Source organism: Anser brachyrhynchus (genome assembly GCF_964034855.1).
Source record: "Anser brachyrhynchus genome assembly, chromosome: 7".
NCBI classification, from domain to species: domain Eukaryota; kingdom Metazoa; phylum Chordata; class Aves; order Anseriformes; family Anatidae; genus Anser; species Anser brachyrhynchus.
This window is the reverse complement of record NC_137701.1, coordinates 28,410,111-28,431,570: the sequence shown is the minus strand read 5'-3', so window position 1 is coordinate 28,431,570 and position 21,460 is coordinate 28,410,111. Positions and strand designations below refer to the sequence as shown.

At 38.8% G+C, this 21,460-nt stretch overlaps 1 protein-coding gene across 3 annotated transcripts in view; it reads left to right on the top strand.

Moving 5' to 3' along the window:
* Nucleotides 1-21,460, top strand: part of EPB41L5 (erythrocyte membrane protein band 4.1 like 5) — a 55,791-nt gene that overhangs the window by 8,511 nt on the left and 25,820 nt on the right. For 2 of the 3 annotated variants that reach the window (XM_080600660.1, XM_080600658.1), the window contains exons 2-14: nucleotides 1,896-2,000; nucleotides 5,467-5,509; nucleotides 6,610-6,688; nucleotides 9,492-9,536; nucleotides 9,843-9,895; nucleotides 12,595-12,715; nucleotides 13,124-13,211; nucleotides 13,840-13,928; nucleotides 14,756-14,825; nucleotides 15,537-15,706; nucleotides 17,704-17,810; nucleotides 18,491-18,518; nucleotides 20,955-21,000. In XM_080600660.1, the coding sequence (XP_080456786.1) occupies nucleotides 1,896-2,000; nucleotides 5,467-5,509; nucleotides 6,610-6,688; nucleotides 9,492-9,536; nucleotides 9,843-9,895; nucleotides 12,595-12,715; nucleotides 13,124-13,211; nucleotides 13,840-13,928; nucleotides 14,756-14,825; nucleotides 15,537-15,706; nucleotides 17,704-17,810; nucleotides 18,491-18,518; nucleotides 20,955-21,000 (1,044 nt within the window). Of the gene's footprint in view, nucleotides 1-1,895; nucleotides 2,001-5,466; nucleotides 5,510-6,609; nucleotides 6,689-9,491; nucleotides 9,537-9,842; nucleotides 9,896-12,594; nucleotides 12,716-13,123; nucleotides 13,212-13,839; nucleotides 13,929-14,755; nucleotides 14,826-15,536; nucleotides 15,707-17,703; nucleotides 17,839-18,490; nucleotides 18,519-20,954; nucleotides 21,001-21,460 lie in introns of all 3 variants that reach the window. The other variant, XM_080600659.1, reaches the window with a different exon arrangement.

The window sequence follows — 21,460 nt, the reverse complement described above, 5'->3', positions numbered from 1 at the left end:
TCTGTGCAACAAGGTGGCAATTTTCTTCCAGCTTTAAATCAGGTGCAAAATAAAGCCTTTTTCTAGTTTTGCTCTTGCAAATGCTGAATTAATTCCACTTCTATTTACACGTTATTTGCTCAAGAAGAAAACATCCCATGCTGAGAGAAAGTATCAACAGCTCACTGCCTTGCTATTTGCAGAAATCTGTCACTGTCTCAAATAGTGGAAGAAACGTGTTTTATGTGTAGGTGATTTGCCTTAAGGCTGCTGCTGGGAGAGTCTTGCTGCCGTGCAATGGAAGTGCTGCTGCCTGAAAAGTGCTTTTTACTTGAAGTCAAGGGCAAGAGAAACTTGCCCTGAATGAGTCTGGTGAGGTCTGCATCTCAGCATTCTCGTTGTACAGCGTTTTGCAGAAACTGTGCGTGTGAAGTTGGCAGCTGATCTCAGTGCTTTCCTCTTCCCCCGCCTTCTCCAAGACTTGGAAATAAATAACCGCAAGAGAACTTGTTTAGGCAGATTGGGTTTGCAGACTTTTCTGTGATTTTACTTCGGGCTATGAAATGTCATTCTGGATTTAAGTGAAGCATAGGGTAAACCAATGACTGTGATTACCAGATTAAATATAAAACACTTGAAGATGAGAGCAGAGGAAGGAAGCAAAATTATGTATGCATCTTTTCTTACATCATTATAATTCAGTGATTGAACTAGGTTATTTCTGAGAATAAGAATTCTGGCTTATTTTTGAGAAATCCATTTGTAAACTATGGGCATCTTGGAGTGTTGTCTGTGTTGGAGTTCAGACACTAGGGTTAGGTACTCCGTTCAATTCACTTGGAAACTTCTTTCCATGTGGCCAAGAATTTTGAGGGGTGGACTAAATCTGCCCATTAATGGCATATCCTTAGAAAGCCTATTTCTCAAGTTGTGAATGTATAAATATTAGAGAAAAGATTACAAGTTGCTATGGAAAAACAAAAATTGTTAAACTCCTTGCAGAAAGGATTTATGCTTACTCTGCATTTCTTTGGATTTAAAAATAATTCTTTTCTGCACTGGGGCTTGTACTCTGAGCCCTTAATTTATTCATGTATTTGTATTACTTTTAGGCATCTCAAGTGTTAGAGTTAAGCTTTTCTTTCAGTGTATTATTATGAAGAAGTTCATAGCATGAAAAATGTATGTTGTATAGAAGCTGCTCTGTTATTTACATGCCTTCTCTTCAAAAACATCTGATCAATTTTTTACATCACCACTGTAAAAAATTATGTTTACTTGGGACCAGAGCTGTTTTTTTCATAAATTATGTATGCATATGCAGTGGCTTTTTGCACCTACAAGCTGAGTTTTACGTAAACGCGTTATCTAAGGGCTGTTTGTTAAAGTTCCTTGCCCCAGACAGTTTCCTGGCAGTTGCTAAAAGCACCTGCTAATGGAATGCTGTAGCCCGATGCAGTGTGCTTTTCTACCCACTTCAGCACTGGTGAATCGCCTAGTTAGCAAACAGCAGTCATTTCTGGAGCAATTCACCCTGAAAATCTTCCACTGTATTAGTTACTGTCAATTACACTAGCTATGTTTCCAGTCTTATTGAACTTCGTGGAGGAAAAGGAAAGCCTAAAAGGGACAATGATAAAGTGACATTCTTGCACTTTCAGCCTCGTGCAAGGCAATGTGGACGTTTTTCAAAAAAGGTTATTATGTGTGCTCTTTGTGGGGTGTACGTTTGTCATTCAGAAAAACAAATATAAGAAAAAATCATTTACAGATTGTATTGTCAGAAACTTAATTTTGGAGTCCTCTTACTTTTGGAATAGAAATGAATAGATAGAAATGGAATAGAATGAATAGAAAAGAAGGTAGATGCTACAGTAGATCCACCTGCTAAGTGTTAAATCCTTTTGTATTTTCAGAAAAAAGCCAAAGGCCAGCTCCTGTTTGAGCAGATCATGTATCATCTGGACCTTATAGAAAGCGACTACTTTGGATTAAGGTTCATGGATTCTGCACAAGTGGCGGTGAGTAGCAGTCAGTCTGAATGTTAAATCTTACTATTGACAAAAATGCTAAAAGAAAGCTGTCTTTTTTTGAGTTATGGTCTGTGCAGAAGCTCTCTGTTGTGTTAAAGTGACCCCAAGTTTAACTCAACATTCTTTTGAGCAAAAGTCATCTTGTACGTCTGCTTGGGAAATAGTCTTAGCAAGCAGGGTATCTCTGTGATTTGCTCAGATTGGTTGTGAGTCAGCCCTGCGATGAGGAGTTTTTGAGAGGGTTATGGTTGTGCTTGCGTGTACCAGACCGTTTGCATTGAGAGTTCATGCAACCACTTTTGAAAACAGCAGCAGGGCAATGTTTGTCAGGAGCAACCACAGTTCTTTCACTTGCAGTTGTAGTTTCATGTGAATGATGCTTCTGGCTGAGCACGTAGTACTGCCTAGAAGGTTAGCTGCATGTTTACTTCCTGGTTTTTTCTTTTGTGTTTAAGTGGAATGCTAGAAAGTCTTTGTGTATATATGCATGTTTGAAAGCCTCATGGCTTCTTTTCACAATTTCAGGGATCGAGTTTAGTGTTCAGCATGTAATTGTAGAGCACATTCCTCTTTTGAAGAAATAATTTAACTGTTCAGCATCTGAAGCAAACTTCATGACTAGCAGGACTAGGTGCTGCTGGGTTGCAGATCTAGTAGTAAAAATGGTCTTAAGCCTCTTGCAGAACAGAGGAGGAAAAGGCATTTTACTTTTTAGGATTTTGGATACTGGGTTCTTTAAACAAGTTCTTGAAACAAGTTGTAAAGGAAAAGAATTGCCATTTTCATGTGATTTCTATGTTCATTGCTAGTCTGATGGTTAGGAGGAGTTACTTTTCCCTGCACTAAGAGGGGAGAGGTGGCAGAAGGAGGTGTTTGCAGGGTTGTTCACAGTGTACCAGGCGTGATCTGAATCCTGGTGAAGCCAAGGGAACGGGCTATTGTTAATTTGAGTGGCTGTGATTCAGACTGACACCGAACAGCACAGCATGGCCAGTGATGGGAGATGTGAAGGTTGCTGATAACTTTCTCATAAGGAGACATGGATCGTTTAACAGGTGGCAGATTCCTAAGTCAAATGTTCAGGTTGCAAGCATCAAATACTTGCTATTCCTACTGGAGTTGTAGAGCATAATTTTGTTACTCTAGCAGTTGCTTTGTGTACTTACTGCAGTGGTTAATGCTGAAAATGGTTGTATAGCATTGCCACTAAGTATGCAGCCATTAATTCTGCAAAGCGAGGGACCAGATTTAGCCTCATCATCTTAATTAAAAGCAACAGCACCACCAACAAAAAAATTACCCTACCTTCTCAAAATATTGCTTTCTACTTTTTTAATTTCCAAAGAAGCAAACTGTTTTAGTAACGACTTCCAGTGCTCTGTCTGGTGCTTTGTCTGTATTGCTTCTTGTTTTAGTGAACTTTATCTCTGGATTTCAGGAGTAGGCTGTGTTGAACAAACTCTTGTCAAAATGTAAACTTAAAGGATCTTTTTTGCCAGGTCCACTTGAATTCCATTTTAATCACTTGGAATCAATCTTAAGTTTCCTGTCGTCTGTGTGTGTCCATGCACATGTTGTTTTTTTCCCTTCCTTCCCCTCCATTTGAAAGCAGTTGCTTCCCTTCTTCCAGCACACCCATGCCATCCAAACCAGGCTCCTGTAGGCAGTGCTGGTAAGAGCTGAGCAGAGTAAATCGCTGTCAGTGCCTGTCTCGGGCCTCTCATGCCTTCCACTGGAATGTGGAGGAGATGAGAGAAAACAGAAGGGATGAGGCGGGCGTGCACAGGCAGTCCTGCAGCCTACAAAAGGTTCTCTCTGCTGTTCCTGTGTCTAAATCACCTGCAGGTCTCAGGTGGAGAGTTCATATGTTTTTAGGGTGGAGGAAGGAGCAAGTCACTTGTCTCTGAGAGCGAGTTTGTCAAGTAGGAAGAGAGGTGGTATCATTTTCTTAAAGAAACAAAAAATGTTCAACTCCATTTCACTGGCATTGTAAGCAATGTAGACAAATATTTGCTTCATTCCTCTTAAGGTTCCTGCTTTATTTAAAAAATATATTAGATAACATTTCAAATAGCTTTCTGTAGCAGCTCTGTTTTAGTAACTATTAGGAGCATTTCCAGGTGCATGCACCACAACACTCGATGGTTCAGTTGTTCTGATCTGCACCTAATATATCAGCCACTGCGTGCCCTGGCTGTGTTACAGGTCGGCTTTATGCACTCCCTGCAGAAGGCAGGGCTGCTCCAAGACAGGAACGTGTTTGCACTTGGCATTGCGACCTGAAAATACCGGTTCTTTCTCATACCCCTGTTGCTTTTCTGTCCTGCTTGGGGCCCGCTGTAAACTTGATGTCACGTAGTTGAACGAAAGGCGTGTTGCTAATTGTATAATTCATCTGCATGAGTTTCAAGGTGACATTTGGGATCGACCTAATGAGGTGGTGTTACCTGGGCGGTGTGAAGCACCTAGGACGTGGTGTGCAAGGTGGATCGTTCCGGCAGTTCAGCCAGTGCGGTGATGTTGAACAGAGTGCTGTGTTCCCCGTGAACCGAGTTACTTCCTTCAGAGGAGGGAGCTGTTTGTGTATTCACAGCGCTGCAAAGCAGGTCCCTGCCGCTAGCTGGGTGTCAGTTTTCCAGCTTTATTTCCTGGTGTAAACACTTCAGCAGTGGGAATATATGATGTTAGGAAGTATAGCATCTACAGGTAGGTGTTTTAGTCAACCTGCCACCTATAGCTTATTTTTCACATGCTCTTATATGCAGTGTAAGTGAAGCCATTACTTTGTCTTCAGAGAGTTAGCCTCCACATCTAGTATGTAGCTTATCATTAGCATTAGTAGGTGAGGCAGTGACTTCTGTCCTCCCATGCAGCAATTGCTAAATGTCAGCTGTGAATAGGTTTTGGACAGTTGGGCGGAGCTGACCCTATGTTCAGACATAGACAGCTTTGCTGCTATTTACTATGCTTGAGTGACCTAAAGAAATGACTGAAAGACAGCAGTATTTATTTTGTCTCTCCTCGCCACACCGGAGTGATCACGGATAGCAGAGTCAGAAAGTTGAGTTATAATTTATGCCTCTCTGACACTGTCACTGGCTGACTACTAATGTGCCAATTCAGTTTTTGTTTGTTTGGACAGGGTGACAATTTTAGTGAATAAATTAGTTGGTCAATACTTTTCTTTTTTTCTCCACGTAGATAATACTTTCTGGAAGATTGGCTTTAGATAAGGTACTTCAGGACGTTTCTGGTGCTAACTTTTTGCGTTACAAAGTTTTTACATTACAAAGAGTATCTTCAGTAAGCACTAAGAACTATGAATTGTAAAAGATCTGGATTAGATTGTTTTAATGAACTACTTGCTATTGCAACATGCTCTTCGCAAATGAATATATTGTGGGGTTTTTGTGAGATTTCTTTATTGATTCAATGAGAGTAATTTGTTTTTCAGCATTGGTTGGACAACACAAAAAGCATTAAAAAGCAAGTGAAAAGTAAGTGTCTTTTCCATTTTCTCCTTGGATCTCACTTTGAGCATACAGGAGGCACAGAGCTGAAGTGGTGGGGAGGAAGGAACTGTGTTCTATGAGGGGTAACATAGGGACTGAAACCCAAACCCAGCATGCTGCTGCTGATTGCTTAATGACCTCTTCCCTCTGCAGCTCGTATTACTTTCATCTAATGTCCTTAATTAAGCATGTTAGAGGCTCATTAATTATAGTTTAAATAGAGACAAGGCAGCTGAAGATGCTTTAGCATCACAGATTCTGCCTATAGGAAAACTTGTCATGGAGCCTCCATCCCTTGAAGTGGTCCAGAGTGCCCTGATCTGTGTTTGTCCCTCAGGTCATTACTTGCTACACAAGCGTTCATTGTGGCCTGTTCGGTTCAGTGGTCTGTGCTGGGGTAATCTGTGACATCAACTGATTTTGCTCAGCAGCTTCCTTGCTATCTGATGTGGGAAGTCTTCGGGGATTTGTGGTGCTTTATTAGCAAAACAAAAATTTTGGAAGCACCATCAGAGAAAATTCCTCCTGTCAAATGCAAGAATCAACAGAGAGCTGCACATTTTAAAGAACTGTTAAACCATCCTTTTTCTGGGTTAACTCTTTTCCCCAAAAGGGTCTATTATATACCCCTAAAATATGTCTAAAATTCAGTGGAATATGCAGGCCAAAGTTGTCAACAGTGGGCATTTCCCAGAGCTCTGGAAAGGCATTACAGACACCAACAGAGTACCTAGGGATTTGATTGACTGCAGAGCCAAGACCCACAGCTTTCTTGGTGATGGATGGAGTCCTTAAATATGAGGATTAACCTAGATTTGTGTGCTCTTGGCAAGACAGATCAACTTCATCCAACATCTGTTGGATTGACTTGTAAAATAAATATAAAACTATTTTGTGCATATATTTAAGTGTACGTTCATCCTGATGTTTTTCATGCGTTTTCCTGCTACAAATTGATTCCTGCCTAAGACCTTGTGGTGGGACAGGGCCAATTTCAGTCAATGTTTGTGATGTGATTCTGTGTAATAAAATAAGCCTGGTCCAAGTAACTGTTGCTGCTGTCTCGAATAAATTCTTCTTTGCAGTTGGCCCACCGTATTGTCTGCATTTTCGTGTGAAGTTTTACTCATCAGAGCCCAACAATCTGCGTGAAGAGCTAACAAGGTAAGAGGAATTTTGTGACAGAGACAGTCAAGTGCCCAAATAAGGCCAGGAAAATGTTTCTGTGGTATTTATTTGAACTGTTTTGAAGCATTTTGGAGAATTCCTTAAAGCTGGTTGCTTACTTGACTGTTTATAAATGTATCTAGTGTAGCTCTTATGAAATAAATGAGATGTATTTTAAAAAGATGCAAGTATTTAGTATATTAGTTGATGCACTGTTTTTCATTATGTGACTCTGGCAACTGATCTGTATGTATACAACGGACAGAATTTTTACTGAACTGCCATAATTTTTCTTTTTTTATTCTGCTTAATGTATTTAGTTTAAGCTGTGTGCAGTCATCCTGTCTTTTTAGGCAGAAAAGCATTGAATTGCAATTTAGGGCTTTTCTTTGGCAAAAAATAATTTTGGTTAAGTTTCATTACGTCTGTGATATTTTGCAAAGGGTTATGCGAAGAGAAAAACTATTTTACCACTGTGTTTTGATGCGGGTTGACAGTACTGTATGCATAGGATTGTATTATCAGGTAAGCAGCAGTTTCTCTTGTTAAAAGCGTTTTACATACCCGTTCATAATGCTGTGTTTCATGTTGGACTGAGACATATTTGGGGTGCTTTGAAAGAGAACACAATTTACCATCTGTCAGCTGTATAAATCTGTTGTAAAAGACAACATTTCTTTGCATTGTTGTCACCACTGCTGATGATCCATTTTGGAGAGAAAACAAATTTATGTTTTCTTGTCAGCTGTAGACACTTCATACCCTCAGCCATTTGTAAGAGTGTGAAGTGCATTTGTTTGTTTTTTTTAGGTTTATCTGTGTGAATCTTCGATCTGCACTTTAGCCAAATCCCTAGGAGAGCTACCAGGAGGATTATAGTAGCATTACCCTGTGCAGCCATATGTACTCTGAGCAGCTTCATGCTTGCAAGTGATAACATAGTGCTATAACTGTTTTAATTCTTTCTTGGCAACTTGGGAAGAATGTTTTACCCCTGATATATGTTCCTGAATCAACAGCTGACTGTCTTTGAAAATCACAGTAATAGAAAAAGTTCAGACCTCTGTCTGCCTACCAGCGTGAAACATTTTCATCCATCTTGACTGAGCTCTGCCAGTCAGACCTTGCTGTGCAGGTTTTAGCATGGCAGAATTGAAACCTGAGGGCTTCTAAACCCTGTCTGTCTGCTTAGCTAATCCTCCAGACCGGGAGTGCAGCAAGTCTTTCCTCTGTCTCGAGACTATTTTACAAAGAGGTGGTGGGAAAGGGAGCTCTGCTATGGGTTACGGGTGTCACAGTGGATTTCCAAGGGTTCTGCCTTTCCTTTGTGTGGCAGGACACCCAGCTTGGAGGCCTTTGTCAGCTTCCACAGGTGCAGATTACTCACGTTTTCTTCCAGTTTCCCATCCATCAGATGCCACCAGCCAGAGGTCATGCAGCGCAGCCCGAGCATGGGAAGTATGCTCGAACTGTTTGCAGGTGGTGTGTGGCTGATAAGCACAGGTTGGTCGCACCCACTCCATACAGGAAGCCTGCGCTCATTCTTTTCATATCCATGGTCAGTACTGAACAAATGTATTCCCCATCTAGAGGCCAGCTTTGGGTGATGAATGCTTTGACAAAGCATTCGTGGATTTCCAAGGGACCTGTAGGAAAAATGCCTGTGAGCATTTCATGCCCATGTGTGTTACTGCGAGGAGACAGGCACGTGTGGTCTTGGTGAACATCACAGTTGAAAGAGAACAATCTTTGGCTGTGTGTGAGGCTCCTCTTCATCTGCAGTGCAGTTCAAATCAGGTGCCATGGCTGAAGTCAGCCTTTTAGCTGATAAGACTACCTCTGTTGTGAAGGGAAAGCTGTGTGCCACGATAGAGCAGGAGGGATGCGCTTTGTGGGTACTGGATCAGAAGGCTAGGTGCTTCACACCAGAGGGGGATAAGTGCTTTTTGTTTAATGCCTGCAAATTTCTAAGCAAGAAGGGGAATTCTAAATAAACAAGGCAGTGATGGAAATCTGGCTCTGAAGAGTCAGCGATCTGAGAAGGCTGCAGCCTACTGGTTATTTTTTTGTCACTTTGCAGTCAGCTTTCTGGGTTAGTTTTTTAGCTAACCAATCCATATCGTGAACATTTATTTTTGAGAGACTTTAAGTATTCATTCTCTAATGAGATCAGTGTCTGTGGATAATGAAGAAAATGCAGAAGATGCAAGGTGTTCTTTGCTTATTAAACTTAGGTCCCTTCCAACTAAACTATTCTACGCAGGTCATCTCGTCCAACTGCCTGAGCACTTCAGGGCTAACCAAAAGTTAAAGTGTGTCATTAAGGGCATTGCCCAAACATCTCTTGAACACTGACTGGACCAGGGCATCAAGCACCTCACTCAGAAGCCTGTTCCAGTGTCTGACCACCCTGACAGTGAACAAATTTTACCCAGTGTCCAGTCTGAACCTCCCCCAGCTCATGCTGAGCCTGCTGTCAACCGTCACTCCCAGATCTCTTTCTGTAGGGCTGCCCATGTAGGATCCTGGGATTATAAGTGAGGCTTATTTAGGTATTCTGTTTCTTTTTCCGTGCAGCACTGTAGTTTAGCTTCTGATAACTTCTAGTTTTGTGTTTACTTCATTTGAAATGTGTGCCATACAACCCAATTGATAAAGCCTTTGTAGTTTCTTCAGTCTTGAAAACCCATGTGAAGAGTATGTGACTCTTTAATTTTTCAGGCTCCAGCTGCCGTCTCTTGGCTGAGTGATACATTAGAACTGTTAATCAGTGACTTTTGTTTCTCATTTAATCCTGCAGGTATTTATTCGTTCTGCAGCTAAAACTGGATATTCTTAGTGGAAAGTAAGTATTCCCACTAAATAGTCTTTTAGACAACTACAATGTGTTTAGCATAGGATTTATTAAACTGTTATATTTGGACAACTAGTAAGACTTACTAAGTAATGCAACTTTTTCTCTAAAATACTGCTTTTGTGTGCATGAGTAGCAGCAGAGGAATGCCTACTTATCTCTTGTTAGTTTGATGAAAATCTGCTAATCCTTTTTCACTTCCTTACCCCAAATGTTTGTACCATTTGTCACTGTCAGGTATATGAGTTGTCTGCTAGTTTCAGATGAGGTTTTAACAAGGCATTTCTTTTATGGCAGATTGGAATGTCCTTTTGACACAGCCGTCCAGCTGGCAGCTTATAATATGCAAGGTGAGTAGGTATGAGTGGGGAAGGAAGAAGTTGCATGAACAGCTTTGGATAGGCTATTACTGCTTCTTTTAGTCTGTCCCTGCGGTATCCAGAAAACAGGTTCTGTCCAAATGTCAGCAATCCAGTGTGAAACACAGCTCTTCTTGTTTGTAATTTTGCTGACAGCATGTGTAGAAAATTGCTTGAGTCCTCAGGAAACAGTACAAGGGGGTTCTGAACATAAACAGCTTTGTCCTAAGCTTGTTTTTTCATGTGCTTGTGTACAAACCTATCCACCTTTACACAAGCTATAAGATTTTCTATCTTTCTAAATTGCCCTGACGCAGGAAAACGGTTCACCTTTTTTTTTGTTTCATGATGTAGTTTCTACTGTGTGTTTTCCTCACTGTGCAAATCAGATGCAATTTTTTATGGTTCTGAGCTCAATTGAAAACTCCTATGTATAAAAACTACCCAGCTTTCGACTTTTGTATGTTTGTAGAAACATGTTAATACCCCATGTCTCATGCTTGTACTTGAGCATTTACGGCTGAACTGCACTTGTTGCTATTTCAGATCCTCCTTCAACCAAAAGAGGTGACCTAGTATATTTTTTCTCAGCTCTGTAGTACTATGTTTGAATCATCTGAGACTCTTTAATAATGAGTTATCTTTGACTTCTGATTCCAGCTGAGACTCCTAAATCCATGGCTTTTCCGAGAGCCATGGTCTGACCTTCGCTTACTTGTACATCATTGATCTTCATGGCCAATGTCTTGTGTTGTGTGGATGAGGGTGTCATCTTAACAAATGTGAAGTTCGTGGTTTCGAGCAGGGGGACCCACAAAAGAAAGAAGGGAGGCTTGAAGTGTTTAGATGTGTCTGCTAGAGTAGGTTTTTGGGTCCTTTTTGGAGGCTGTCGCACTGCGGCCTCGTTCAAACCAGTCTACAAGTCTACAAAAAAGTCTCAAAACCTCTGCTGTAAAGCTGTTGTACAGAAGAGGGAATTTGGAGATGTGCCATGTGCTTGTGGTGCACAAATTTTCTACACAACATTCATCTTACAAACCAACGTACTGTTGTACTAACTTAGCAGGAGTTAGGTAACAGGACTAAGTCACTGAAATTCTTCTTCTTACAGTTGTTTTCCAAAACACATTTTGTTCTTAAGGTAGGAGCTAATAATAGCCTTGATCGAGTGTAGGTATGGAGAGTTGGCATTAAACTCTAAAGAAACCTGTCTTTTACCCCTGCTCTTTTGCATGGAAGAAAAACAGTTAGAATACATTCTATAGTTAGAAATACTGGCATTGTTAGAGCCTTAAGATGTTCAGTGGATAACTTTTTGGAAAAACAAAGTGATCTAATTAGGCCATATATACATTGCTTTCTGTGCTAGTCTTTTCTTTCCTCTCTGCACAATGAGGCCTGTAGCAGGGCTTTAATCTTGCTGTCTGACAGCTGTGTACTTTTATTTAAATCAGCTGGAACCTAAGCTGGCTTTGACAGCATTCCTTTCAACAGAGGCAGGCGTTCTAGTGGGAGTAAATTATTATAGAACTACAGGCTTCCTCTGTCAGCATTTAAAAAAAAAAAAAAAAAAGGAGGGGGTGAAAAGGCTATTAATATATCCACCGAGTTCCAAAAATCAAGAACCAAGAGACAGGTTTTTGGATGTAATTTTTGTACAAGTGGAATACTCTATGTATTTATTTGAGTTTTCAAGATCTTTTCAAATACATCACTTTTTCTTTTTTTTCCTTACATTACATATGTAGTTTCTTTTTTTTTCAGTCAGAATAATTATTGGCATTTATTGGACACACAAGTTTTGAGTTAGTTTTGATTTTTTGGATACAAGGTGAATGTCAAAAAAACTCTTGAAGTCAGTGGGAGGAGCAAATGCTAGTGACTCTGAAAATCAGGACCTTTTTTGTAAAGGTTTCTAACTGAGTTTCAGATTTTAAGGCATACATTGGTCTTTAAAGCTGGACTCGTTAGCATCAGTGGAAAACAGAAGGTTGCGCTTTTGCTGTGGCACACCCATTGACTAGTATGTTCCAGTATGCTCTCTAAATAGCATCTCTTATTGCCGTTGTTGAGCATGCAGCCATGGACTAGATGAACCATTTGACTGATGCAGTAGGGCATTTATTATGTTCCTAGACGAAAAGGAACGAGAAAAATAACAGCTGCGTGATCATGCCCTGACACAAGAGTAATTTTAGCAGGAGGGTTTTATGGTTATAAAACCAAAAATTGATTTTTAGAATGGACAGTTACTTTACGTAAAAGCAAAACCAGTTGTGATAGTTTTTACAAATTTCAAGATATTTTAATAAGGTATAATTCCATTATAACTTCAGTCACCTGTTGTTTCAGTAGAGACTTCAGTGACAAAAATATTGAAAGCTCTGCAAGAAAAATACTGAATTTCAAGGATATTGATAGCTTTATAAGAAGTTTTTAAACTGATTTATCAACAGCACGTTGTAAAAAATTAATGCAAACGTTTTATGTATACTATAGAACTATTTTTTGGTGTCCACAATTCCCTTGTCAAAAAAGGTGATGCTGCAATTAGTGGGAGGACTGAGGAGAGGAGGGGAAAGAAAAAAGAAATTTAGTATTTTAGATTAACTACAAAGTTACACAGAAGTTCCTGTTAATATTTTCTGTCTTTATGGTGAAATTTGCTTGACAATGCTGTTCTTTTATAGCTGAACTTGGAGACTATGATCCTGCTGAACATGTCCCTGAACTGGTGTCTGAGTTCAGGTTTGTGCCAACTCAGACAGAGGAGATGGAACTAGCCATTTTTGAGAAGTGGAAGGAATGCAGGTATTAGATCTTCCGGTGCATGCTAACCAAGTGTTGTGCTGATTTTTCTATAAAGAGAATGTATTAAAAAGATACTCCTGATGCTTCTCCCGTGGTCTTCTAGAAAGACATAATTCTAATATGGTTCTGTCATATTTTGTTAGAGGATATAATGTGAAAATGAAGCTTTCCAGAAGTCTGAGTAAAATGATGAGGTTGCAAAATCTCAAAATGAAGCAATTTTTTGCTGCATTGGTTTCAGATTAAAACTTACAAAAGTGACCTTGATGTTCACTAAAGTGAATGAGAGTCAACAGTGTTTAGGTTTTTCACATCCTTTTAGGCATTTCTTTTCCTCTTTCTCATATGCCAGTTTTTCCTTTCTGTGCTTTTCCAGGCATCTTCCTAATGGCAAAAAATTTATTTCAGGGGGCAAACACCAGCACAGGCTGAAACTAACTACTTAAACAAAGCTAAGTGGCTGGAAATGTATGGTGTAGACATGCACATAGTCAAGGTATGTTTAAACACAGCATGGTGACCTTTGGAAACGGTAATGTTAGCTTTGTCTAGCGTTTCAACAGAGATTTAGCTTTGAGGGAAAAAAATAGGAATGTTGTGCTCATCTAAACTATGTAACAAGTGATGTGACTTTACATCAACATTCCACCCTATTTGATATGTTTCTACAAGGTACAAGTCCAAACATATCCGCTCTGTATTAAATGTGATTGGTGCACAACAGTATGCACTACACTGTTTGTATTTAGACTGAGAGCTATGTGAAAATTACAGTAATTAAATTAAAATTGGCAGGGGTCCAGTCAGTTATCATACAAAAAACTGCAGTTAAAAATAGATCTCCTGTGGTAAAGGAAGTGCAGTGAACTGCACAAGGTGCTTATTACACAGGCAAATGAGGAAACTTTAATTTTTCCACTTCGTCTTATTGAAGGATTGCAAACTGGAAACACCATTGCATAAGTCATTGAATGCAGAAACACTTAGGACACCTTTGTTGCACTGAATACGCAGATAGTTGTTGAATTGTAACACTGGGCAAATAAGCTGTATTAATCACTAGAGTAATTTGGACAGAGGGTCAAACACTGAAAAAAGCATAATCTTTATTTTGCTGCACTTAGGCAAGAGATGGCAATGATTACAGCCTGGGACTAACCCCTACAGGAGTTCTTGTCTTTGAAGGAGACACAAAGATTGGTTTGTTTTTCTGGTAAGCTCTCTGTATGTTAAGATACAATTTATATTTTTACTCCTCAGTTTCTTTACCCCATTTTTTAATTTTTATTTTTTAAATGTGAGAGCACTGGGAACGCTAGGTACCTGCAAAAATATTCTTCGGCCTGTGAGTGTTTTCATGGTGTCCGAAAAAAATCTTTCTTCATAAGAATACATAAGTAGTTACTTTGGCTTAGTCCAGTCCAATTTTATAAAATTCACAGAGAAACATTTGTGTCGTGGCAGAAATGTTATGTGTCTTATGAACTTAGGAATATAGGAAGTTCTTCCATCATAAACTCTGAATTGTTGTGGTGGTTTTTTTGGCGGGTGGGAAGGAAAGTCGTTGCACTTCTGTGTCACGTCATGTTAATGTTTTCTGTGACTGGAATTTTCTGAAACAGAGCCGTCATAGGACTTGATCTGTGATATACTGTACAGTGTTTTTGCACTTCTTTAATAAAACAATTATTTTGGCCTGCCTTTATGCCCTTATGAGCTCAGTCCTCTGTGCTTATGAAGACTAGGCAAGCAAAGGTATTTAGGGGAACTTTGATTTCTGCTCAAGTAATTGTTATTTTAAGTTCTGATATATTTAACTGTTTGGAAGTTGCTGACTCCTTACTTTTAAGTTTCTAATGAAGTGTTGAAATTGGAAGTGATACATTGGCGTCCCCATTATAATCAAGCCCTACTGCATGAATTAAAACACACACAAAAACAGGGGGGGAAAAGAAAGGCTTGAACCAGCACGTCTAACTGAGCTCTCAGTGTGTTACTTAGAGAGCTAAGCCTAACCTGCTTTTTCTGTTCATCTTGCAGGCCGAAGATAACAAGACTTGACTTCAAGAAGAACAAACTCACTCTTGTTGTTGTTGAAGATGATGAACAGGTAGATAACAATCAGTTTAGTTATGTCTCAGTCTTGATTATACAGTACTAGTTTACATGCTCCTGATCTTTCTTTAAGTTTCGAGAATTGACGTGGCTGCCTTCCAAGATTTTTGGTTGTGACTTCTAGTGGGGAATAAAGGGAATTAAATATAAAATAAATAGGTTCAATTGCTTTTTTCCTACCCTGTTTTTAAGAAGGGAATACCTCATTACACTAATGTAGGCTAGGTAATTTGGAAACCACGTGCTCGTTTCGGTGCATTGTGCAAGACAGTTTTAAAAAAGGCCAGGTAGCACATTTAGTGGAATGAATTCCTTACACAGATGCCAGAGTTGTTCCCGTGGGAAGAAATTGCTCAGAGCTGAGAAGATGAAAATGTGAGCGTTGGAAATTTGAAGAGATCAGATTAGGAAGTGAAACCAAGTTAGCCTCATTGAGAAGTACCTTTCTATAATAATAACGTCTCTCATTTGTAGTTATTCAGATAAATGACTTTTTAAATATATAGGTGCTAGCCCTTTGTAACTTCAGACATTGGAGCAGTAAAGCATTAAAGCTTCTGAAAAGATTCATTTTTCTGCCATAAATATTTCTCTTTTATCATACGTTTAGGTATCCATAAAACCATTTTATTTGGCTTGCATTTAATTGTATCTTTGACTTGTTCAAGCCCCTTATAAATCTTTAGTGCACTTTGTGTGCTTTAAGGGAAAGGAGCAGGAGCACACTTTTGTCTTTAGACTGGATCATCCCAAAGCCTGCAAACATTTGTGGAAATGTGCAGTGGAACATCACGCCTTCTTCCGGCTCCGAGGTCCTGTTCAAAAAAGCTCAAGTAGATCAGGCTTCATTCGGCTGGGTTCCCGATTTCGATACAGGTTAGTGTCATCTATTGTTTAGCACATATCCTTTGTCATTTCTTGCATTTCTTGGATTATGAGTGGAAATAGGAGAGAACTTACTATTCATTCACCTAGAGTGAGTGAAATTTGCAAGATGAGTGAGTTGAATTATTGGTTTTGTTGAATCACGTTTTCTCAACATATACGCTTTCTGATTTATCTTTAGTTGATTGTCATCAGTGCAGTAAAACACACAAGGAAACCAAAGGTGTCTCAAGGTTCATGTTCATTACATAGCATATGTAGTACATTGATTTTATAGACCCCTTCATCTTGAAAAGCCACTCCTTTTTAAATGAACTGCTGAGGAAGTATGGTTGACTTGCACAGTTAGAGACAGTGTGTGACTTTTGACTGCTGATTTTGAATGATAGTAGTGCTTCAGCAGCCTAAGATAATGCGAATCATCACGTCAGGCAGCACTTATGTATGTCCTTCCCAGTATGACTTCCCAGTAGCCTATAGTCCCACACTGGTCTATGAGGTGCTGTCAGAAGCCCCACTAGGGTTGGTGAGAACATACACAAGGTGGTGGAAGGTTGACCCCATACAGTGTACATAGCCCTTGCTTCCAGTTCCAGTTACTGTAGCAATACCATCTTGTGTGTGTGTGTGTGTCAGAAAGGACCACTGGTACCAAGGAGACAGACCAGAAGTACCAGTGGCAGAACATGGGTCTGCTATGGCTTTGGAGGCAGAGTCCAGCCAGATTCTACCCAAAAGGAGATGTGCTGTATTTTCAGAACCATCATTTGTTGGTTAGGCCTAGTAGGCAACTTGCAAATTATTATTATCCTCTTCATCAGTTGAGTTTAAGGAGCTTGAAGGAGTAGTGGAGGTGAGGAGAAAAGAGGAGTGTCAGAAAGAAGGAAGGAGTTCGAGGGGAATGGGAACATTTCATCATGTTTCCTGTCACTGAAAACTTTGCTGCTCTGGGGAAAATTTTTCATCCTTCTCTCAGATTGGAATCAAGGAACCACCATTCTACCCTGTTGTCCACACTTCAGTCTGTTGAGGTGACCCTAACACTTAACTTTTTGTCCTTATTATCCCTTAAAAATACATGAAATACTCTGCTTCTTAAAAAGGTGTTGTCTCCAAAAGAATTGCTTAAGTTTTCAAACCTATTGTTTGTGCAGTTGGCTTTCTGTCAGGGGGTCAAGGTTAGTTCCCTTTGCTTTAGGATTCATTCTGATTTGAATCTTCCAACATCCAGACTGTTAGTTTTTGTGTTGATATGCATGTCCTATCCAATTGGAGAGAGATTTCTGTCAGTCCAGCACTTATAACAGGTAGATTTACAGCATTATCCTTAAAATGCATGAGTTAAATTCCTTTGATCAGTTCAGGAGAGTGGAGTATGTTAGAGCAGCAGAAGAGCTTGACTATAATCAATAGTCAAACACGTTGGCTATATACAGCATTATCAGAGCAAGCCAGTGACTGTCACTTCTATTTTCTTTGGACTGTGTTTTGAGACCTTTAGCAAAGGGGCTAGATGGTGCCACCAGTTTTCACTGTGATCTTGGTGCATAATCTGAGGCCATTAAAAATATTAGATAACTAACTAGCGATCATCCTGGTAAAACATAGTACAGGGAAAAAATAAAAAGAAAAAAAGCCTTTTCTTACAGAGTCCTGAGGAAAAAATGCACTGACAATACTTACAGAAAAGAATTCTTGAGAGAGGGATTTGCCAAGGAATGAGATTCTGATTTTTAGCCTAGTTACCATCTTTCTCTATGAACTTTGGCAAGATATCTTAACCTTTATTCTCTCCTAGAATTTTTGATCTCAATCTGTATGTATTTTGACCAAGAAATATGCAAAAGGCAAATGTTTTTACTAGAAATGAGATCAGATTATTAAGCTATGAATTTATAATAGAAATGTAATGTTTTCCTGAGCAGTGTCTGTATTCTGTCATAAAAAGCAAGTGATTTAATTTATGGTTTTGTACTTGGCATCATCAGTGGGAAAACAGAATATCAAACCACCAAGACTAACAAAGCCAGGAGATCAGCATCCTTTGAAAGGAGGCCCAGCAAGAGATACTCTAGACGAACACTACAAACGAAAGGTAAGCTATTGACCTTCCATTTTGAGATGTACAATCCACCGTGACGATCTATCAATCACATCCTTTAAAGGTTCTTTGTAGGAGTTTTTCCTATAGCTGCTTTCTCTTTTCTTGAATTTTGAAAATCAGGTTTCCTTTGACTTAGCTGGGAGGTAATCTATATTTGTCAGAAAAAGCTTGTGTCCAAAGCATGTCATTCTAGTTTTCCTGGAAGAAAAAACACCTATGAATATTGTGCAGTGTTTCTGTATGAATATGTAAAACTTGTGTACAGGAAACAGAAATGTGATACTGGTAATATTTGAAATTTCTGAATCAGGTTTGAAATTTTTGTCAAGGATATTTTCTTGTTCTTAGAAGCTGCATTCTGTCCGTAGTCACAGCCTGACAGCATGTGATACCTTGTCTCTTTCTTCCCTTCTTGCATAGGTCATAAGTGACCTCCAGGCACGCTTTCAGAGCCTTGATTAAATACAACTCCTTGGTTTGCTCTTGAGTTTTTTTTATTTTTCCAATTTAAATTTTATACACATTATACAGGGGTTACATGCAACACTTGGTCTTTTAGTTGCATACTTTTAGGTAGTGCTTTACTATTTTTATTTAATATGCTTTAATATTTGACTGACAACCTAATTAGAAATTAAAATTTAATTAAAACTTTATGTATACTTTTGCAGCACACGTTGCTAAACTTGAAGAAACAAGGTAAGATGCATTCTAATACTTCCTTTCCTTTTGATGTTTGTCAGTTATGTTTGAGCATGTCTGCAGGAGGTTATAAGATTGGCTAAATGCAGATAGTGTTAACCTCTTAAGTGTGGTTTTGGTGTGGTTTTCGTGTTTCTTTGCTTTAAATAAATCCTACTGTTGGAGGTAAAGTTGCTGTGTTGCTGTCACATTGAAGATATTGCAAGAGTAGCTTACTGGAAGGCCATAATGTTTGTTTATGGCTAGCTATGATTCTTGCTGATTATGAGCTGTGGTTCCCTATGCTGCCATGTAAGGAGATCAAGTAAAAGCATGAGGTTGTTGCTGAGATCTGCCTAATTGGGCTATGCAAGTGAAATACATAATTGAGTGAAGTTCAGAGAAGGGGAAAATACTGTAAAATATTTAAAATATTTTGATGTTTTTGTATTCTGTATTATATTTAAATTTATTTTTATATAAAGTATTTGTTTTTATATATTGATAATTATGAATTAGTCATGACTGACATTGAGAGAGAAGCTTTTTGATTTCTATACCTAGAGTCTTTCTGGACGTAGAGATTCATGCTTACAGTTGTAGTGTAAAATGCTTCTGTGAAACTGGATCATATTATATTCACACTGTTCCTGGAAGAGAGGAAAGCAGGCTATAAAGAATTTACCTGGTAGCAGAGGAACAAAATCACTCAGTTTTGCTTTCAGTCCAGGGTGTGTTTTTGTTTTTTTTTCCTTCAGTTTCTGTTTTGTTTTGAGGTGTGGGTTTTGTTTGTTTGTTTGTTTAAGAAAATGTAGGTACTGTTACATGTTAAGCATCGTGGCAGTCAGGAGTTGGGTAAGGAACATCAGTATAACATTTAAAAACTACAGGCTTATTAGAGACATACATTTTGTTACTAGCAAGCAAGGCTGATTCTTGCATAAGGGTAGACCTCTAGGAAAGTTGAGGCCAGCGCAACAGTTTAACGTGTTAGTGGAGGAGGTCTCTTTGTCTTTGCAACCTTAGGGGCAAGTCTCTCCTGTGCTAGCTTTTCTTTTTATAAAATGAGAAAGTTGTCTTCAACACCGGGTGTCATTAAAGTGCTTGAAGATCCTCTGCATGCAAACTGTGACTGCCTGATTAATTAGTACTCTCGTCATGCTGTGTTGTTATGACCTTGTTTGAGTTTCATGCTGCTTAGGTCATTCTGAGAGTGGGAAGAGAAACTTCAGGTGCAGTTTTGCCTTCTGATAAGACGATGGTCTTCTGATTTCCACATAGGTGTGGCATTGTTTTGTTAGTCTCCAGAGCAATCAATGCCATTTCTGAAACTCTACGCTCGAGCGTTGCTAATTGAAATGCATCATGAAAGATGTATGTTGTTCTGCTCTTTGGTATGAACTCAGCACAGGGTAATGTGCCGCCAAGAAGTCATTCTTTAATATTTCTGTTAAATGTGTGCTGTTCTGTGGTAACCTCCACACGCTCTTAACGCAGAAGGTGTGATGTTAGAAAGCAGGCAAGGAACAAGTTGTTTGTTCTTGGTAGTATGGTATTTAAGTCAAATAATTCTAAAGAATCACTGAAGTAGATACAGAAATCTATTTAAATTGTCAGCTTGCCAGGTTGGTTAGCTATTGCCGAGGCCATAAATCAAAAGAATAATTAATGGTAGGATCCTGGAACTGTTTTTAAAAAGATTAGAAGTCTGGAAAAAAAAATGTTTGCTTTGAATCTTTTCTTGAATACCTAGCTTTGTGTAAGATTTATAATACATAATTATTGCACAGGATGGTAATACTTTTAAATCTCTAAAAAACGTGCAAATTTGGAGTGTGTCTTGTAGAATAAAAAATCTTCATAAAATTAGTAATGCTGTGCTGAACTGCTGTGCGCATAAGTTTGAGTGGCTGCTTTTAAGATTGAAATTACTGAAGCGGTAATTCAGTCCATTAGAGCTTGTACACAGAAGAAACTCATGATTTCATGATGTGAAACTTCAAATCAGAAGAGTCCTAGTTACAGAGCAAATAATATTTATTATGTAAGTAAAGTTTTGACGTCACATTTTTGTTGAGTATTTAACTAAAAAGTCATAAAATTTTTGCTCTTAAAACACCCTGCCTTACGGCTGAATCAGGAAGACTTCTAAACTTTAACTGGTGTAGGAAAGGAAGAGGGGGGGAAAAAAACAGAGGAATGATAGATAAACTACAGTGTGAAAATAAAAAAAATAACCTGGTACCCTTACTTAACTAAAATGAGGCAACTGAGCTAAAACATACGTTTTCAAATTTTCTTTTGAGAACGTAATTTGAAAAATGTAATTTGAAAAATGTAATTTGAAAAGATCTTTATTAGACTTCGTTTCTTTCTGAAAATCATTACAATTCTGAAAGCCTTCAAAAATAATTTGTTGATCTGATCCTGATGTAAATTTTTTTTATCTTTCAGTTTTCCAAACAACGCTGTTATTACCCAAACAAATGGATCACAACAAGTAAGGCCTATCTCTTTCATTCTTTTTAAAGACAATTTTGATATGTTTCAACAGATTTGAGGATTTCATTATTTCCTTCATACTGGCCGGTTGTATTGAAAAGTTACACACAGTTAACTAAATTGCATGCAAAGAAGTGATTATCTGGAGTGAGGAAGATACACCATACCCCTATGCAATAAAAATTATACTGTTTATAGGTGCAGGTTTTCATAGGTACAGAAAGTACCTTTGTGTGGGGGTCAGTAGTACCCAAAGTACGTTAATTGTACATGCTATTTAACACCAAAGGGCATAATCCATCAGCACCAGTGTTGATTCCTGGTTACAGTACTTTTCTCTAGTACTCTGAAAGAGGGGTGTGCGCCTGCAAATTAGAGAATATGTTAGCAAAAATTCATTGTTTTGTGTGTTTGAGGGAAATCTGAGACACCTGTCTTCTCAGGACTCATGCACGAAA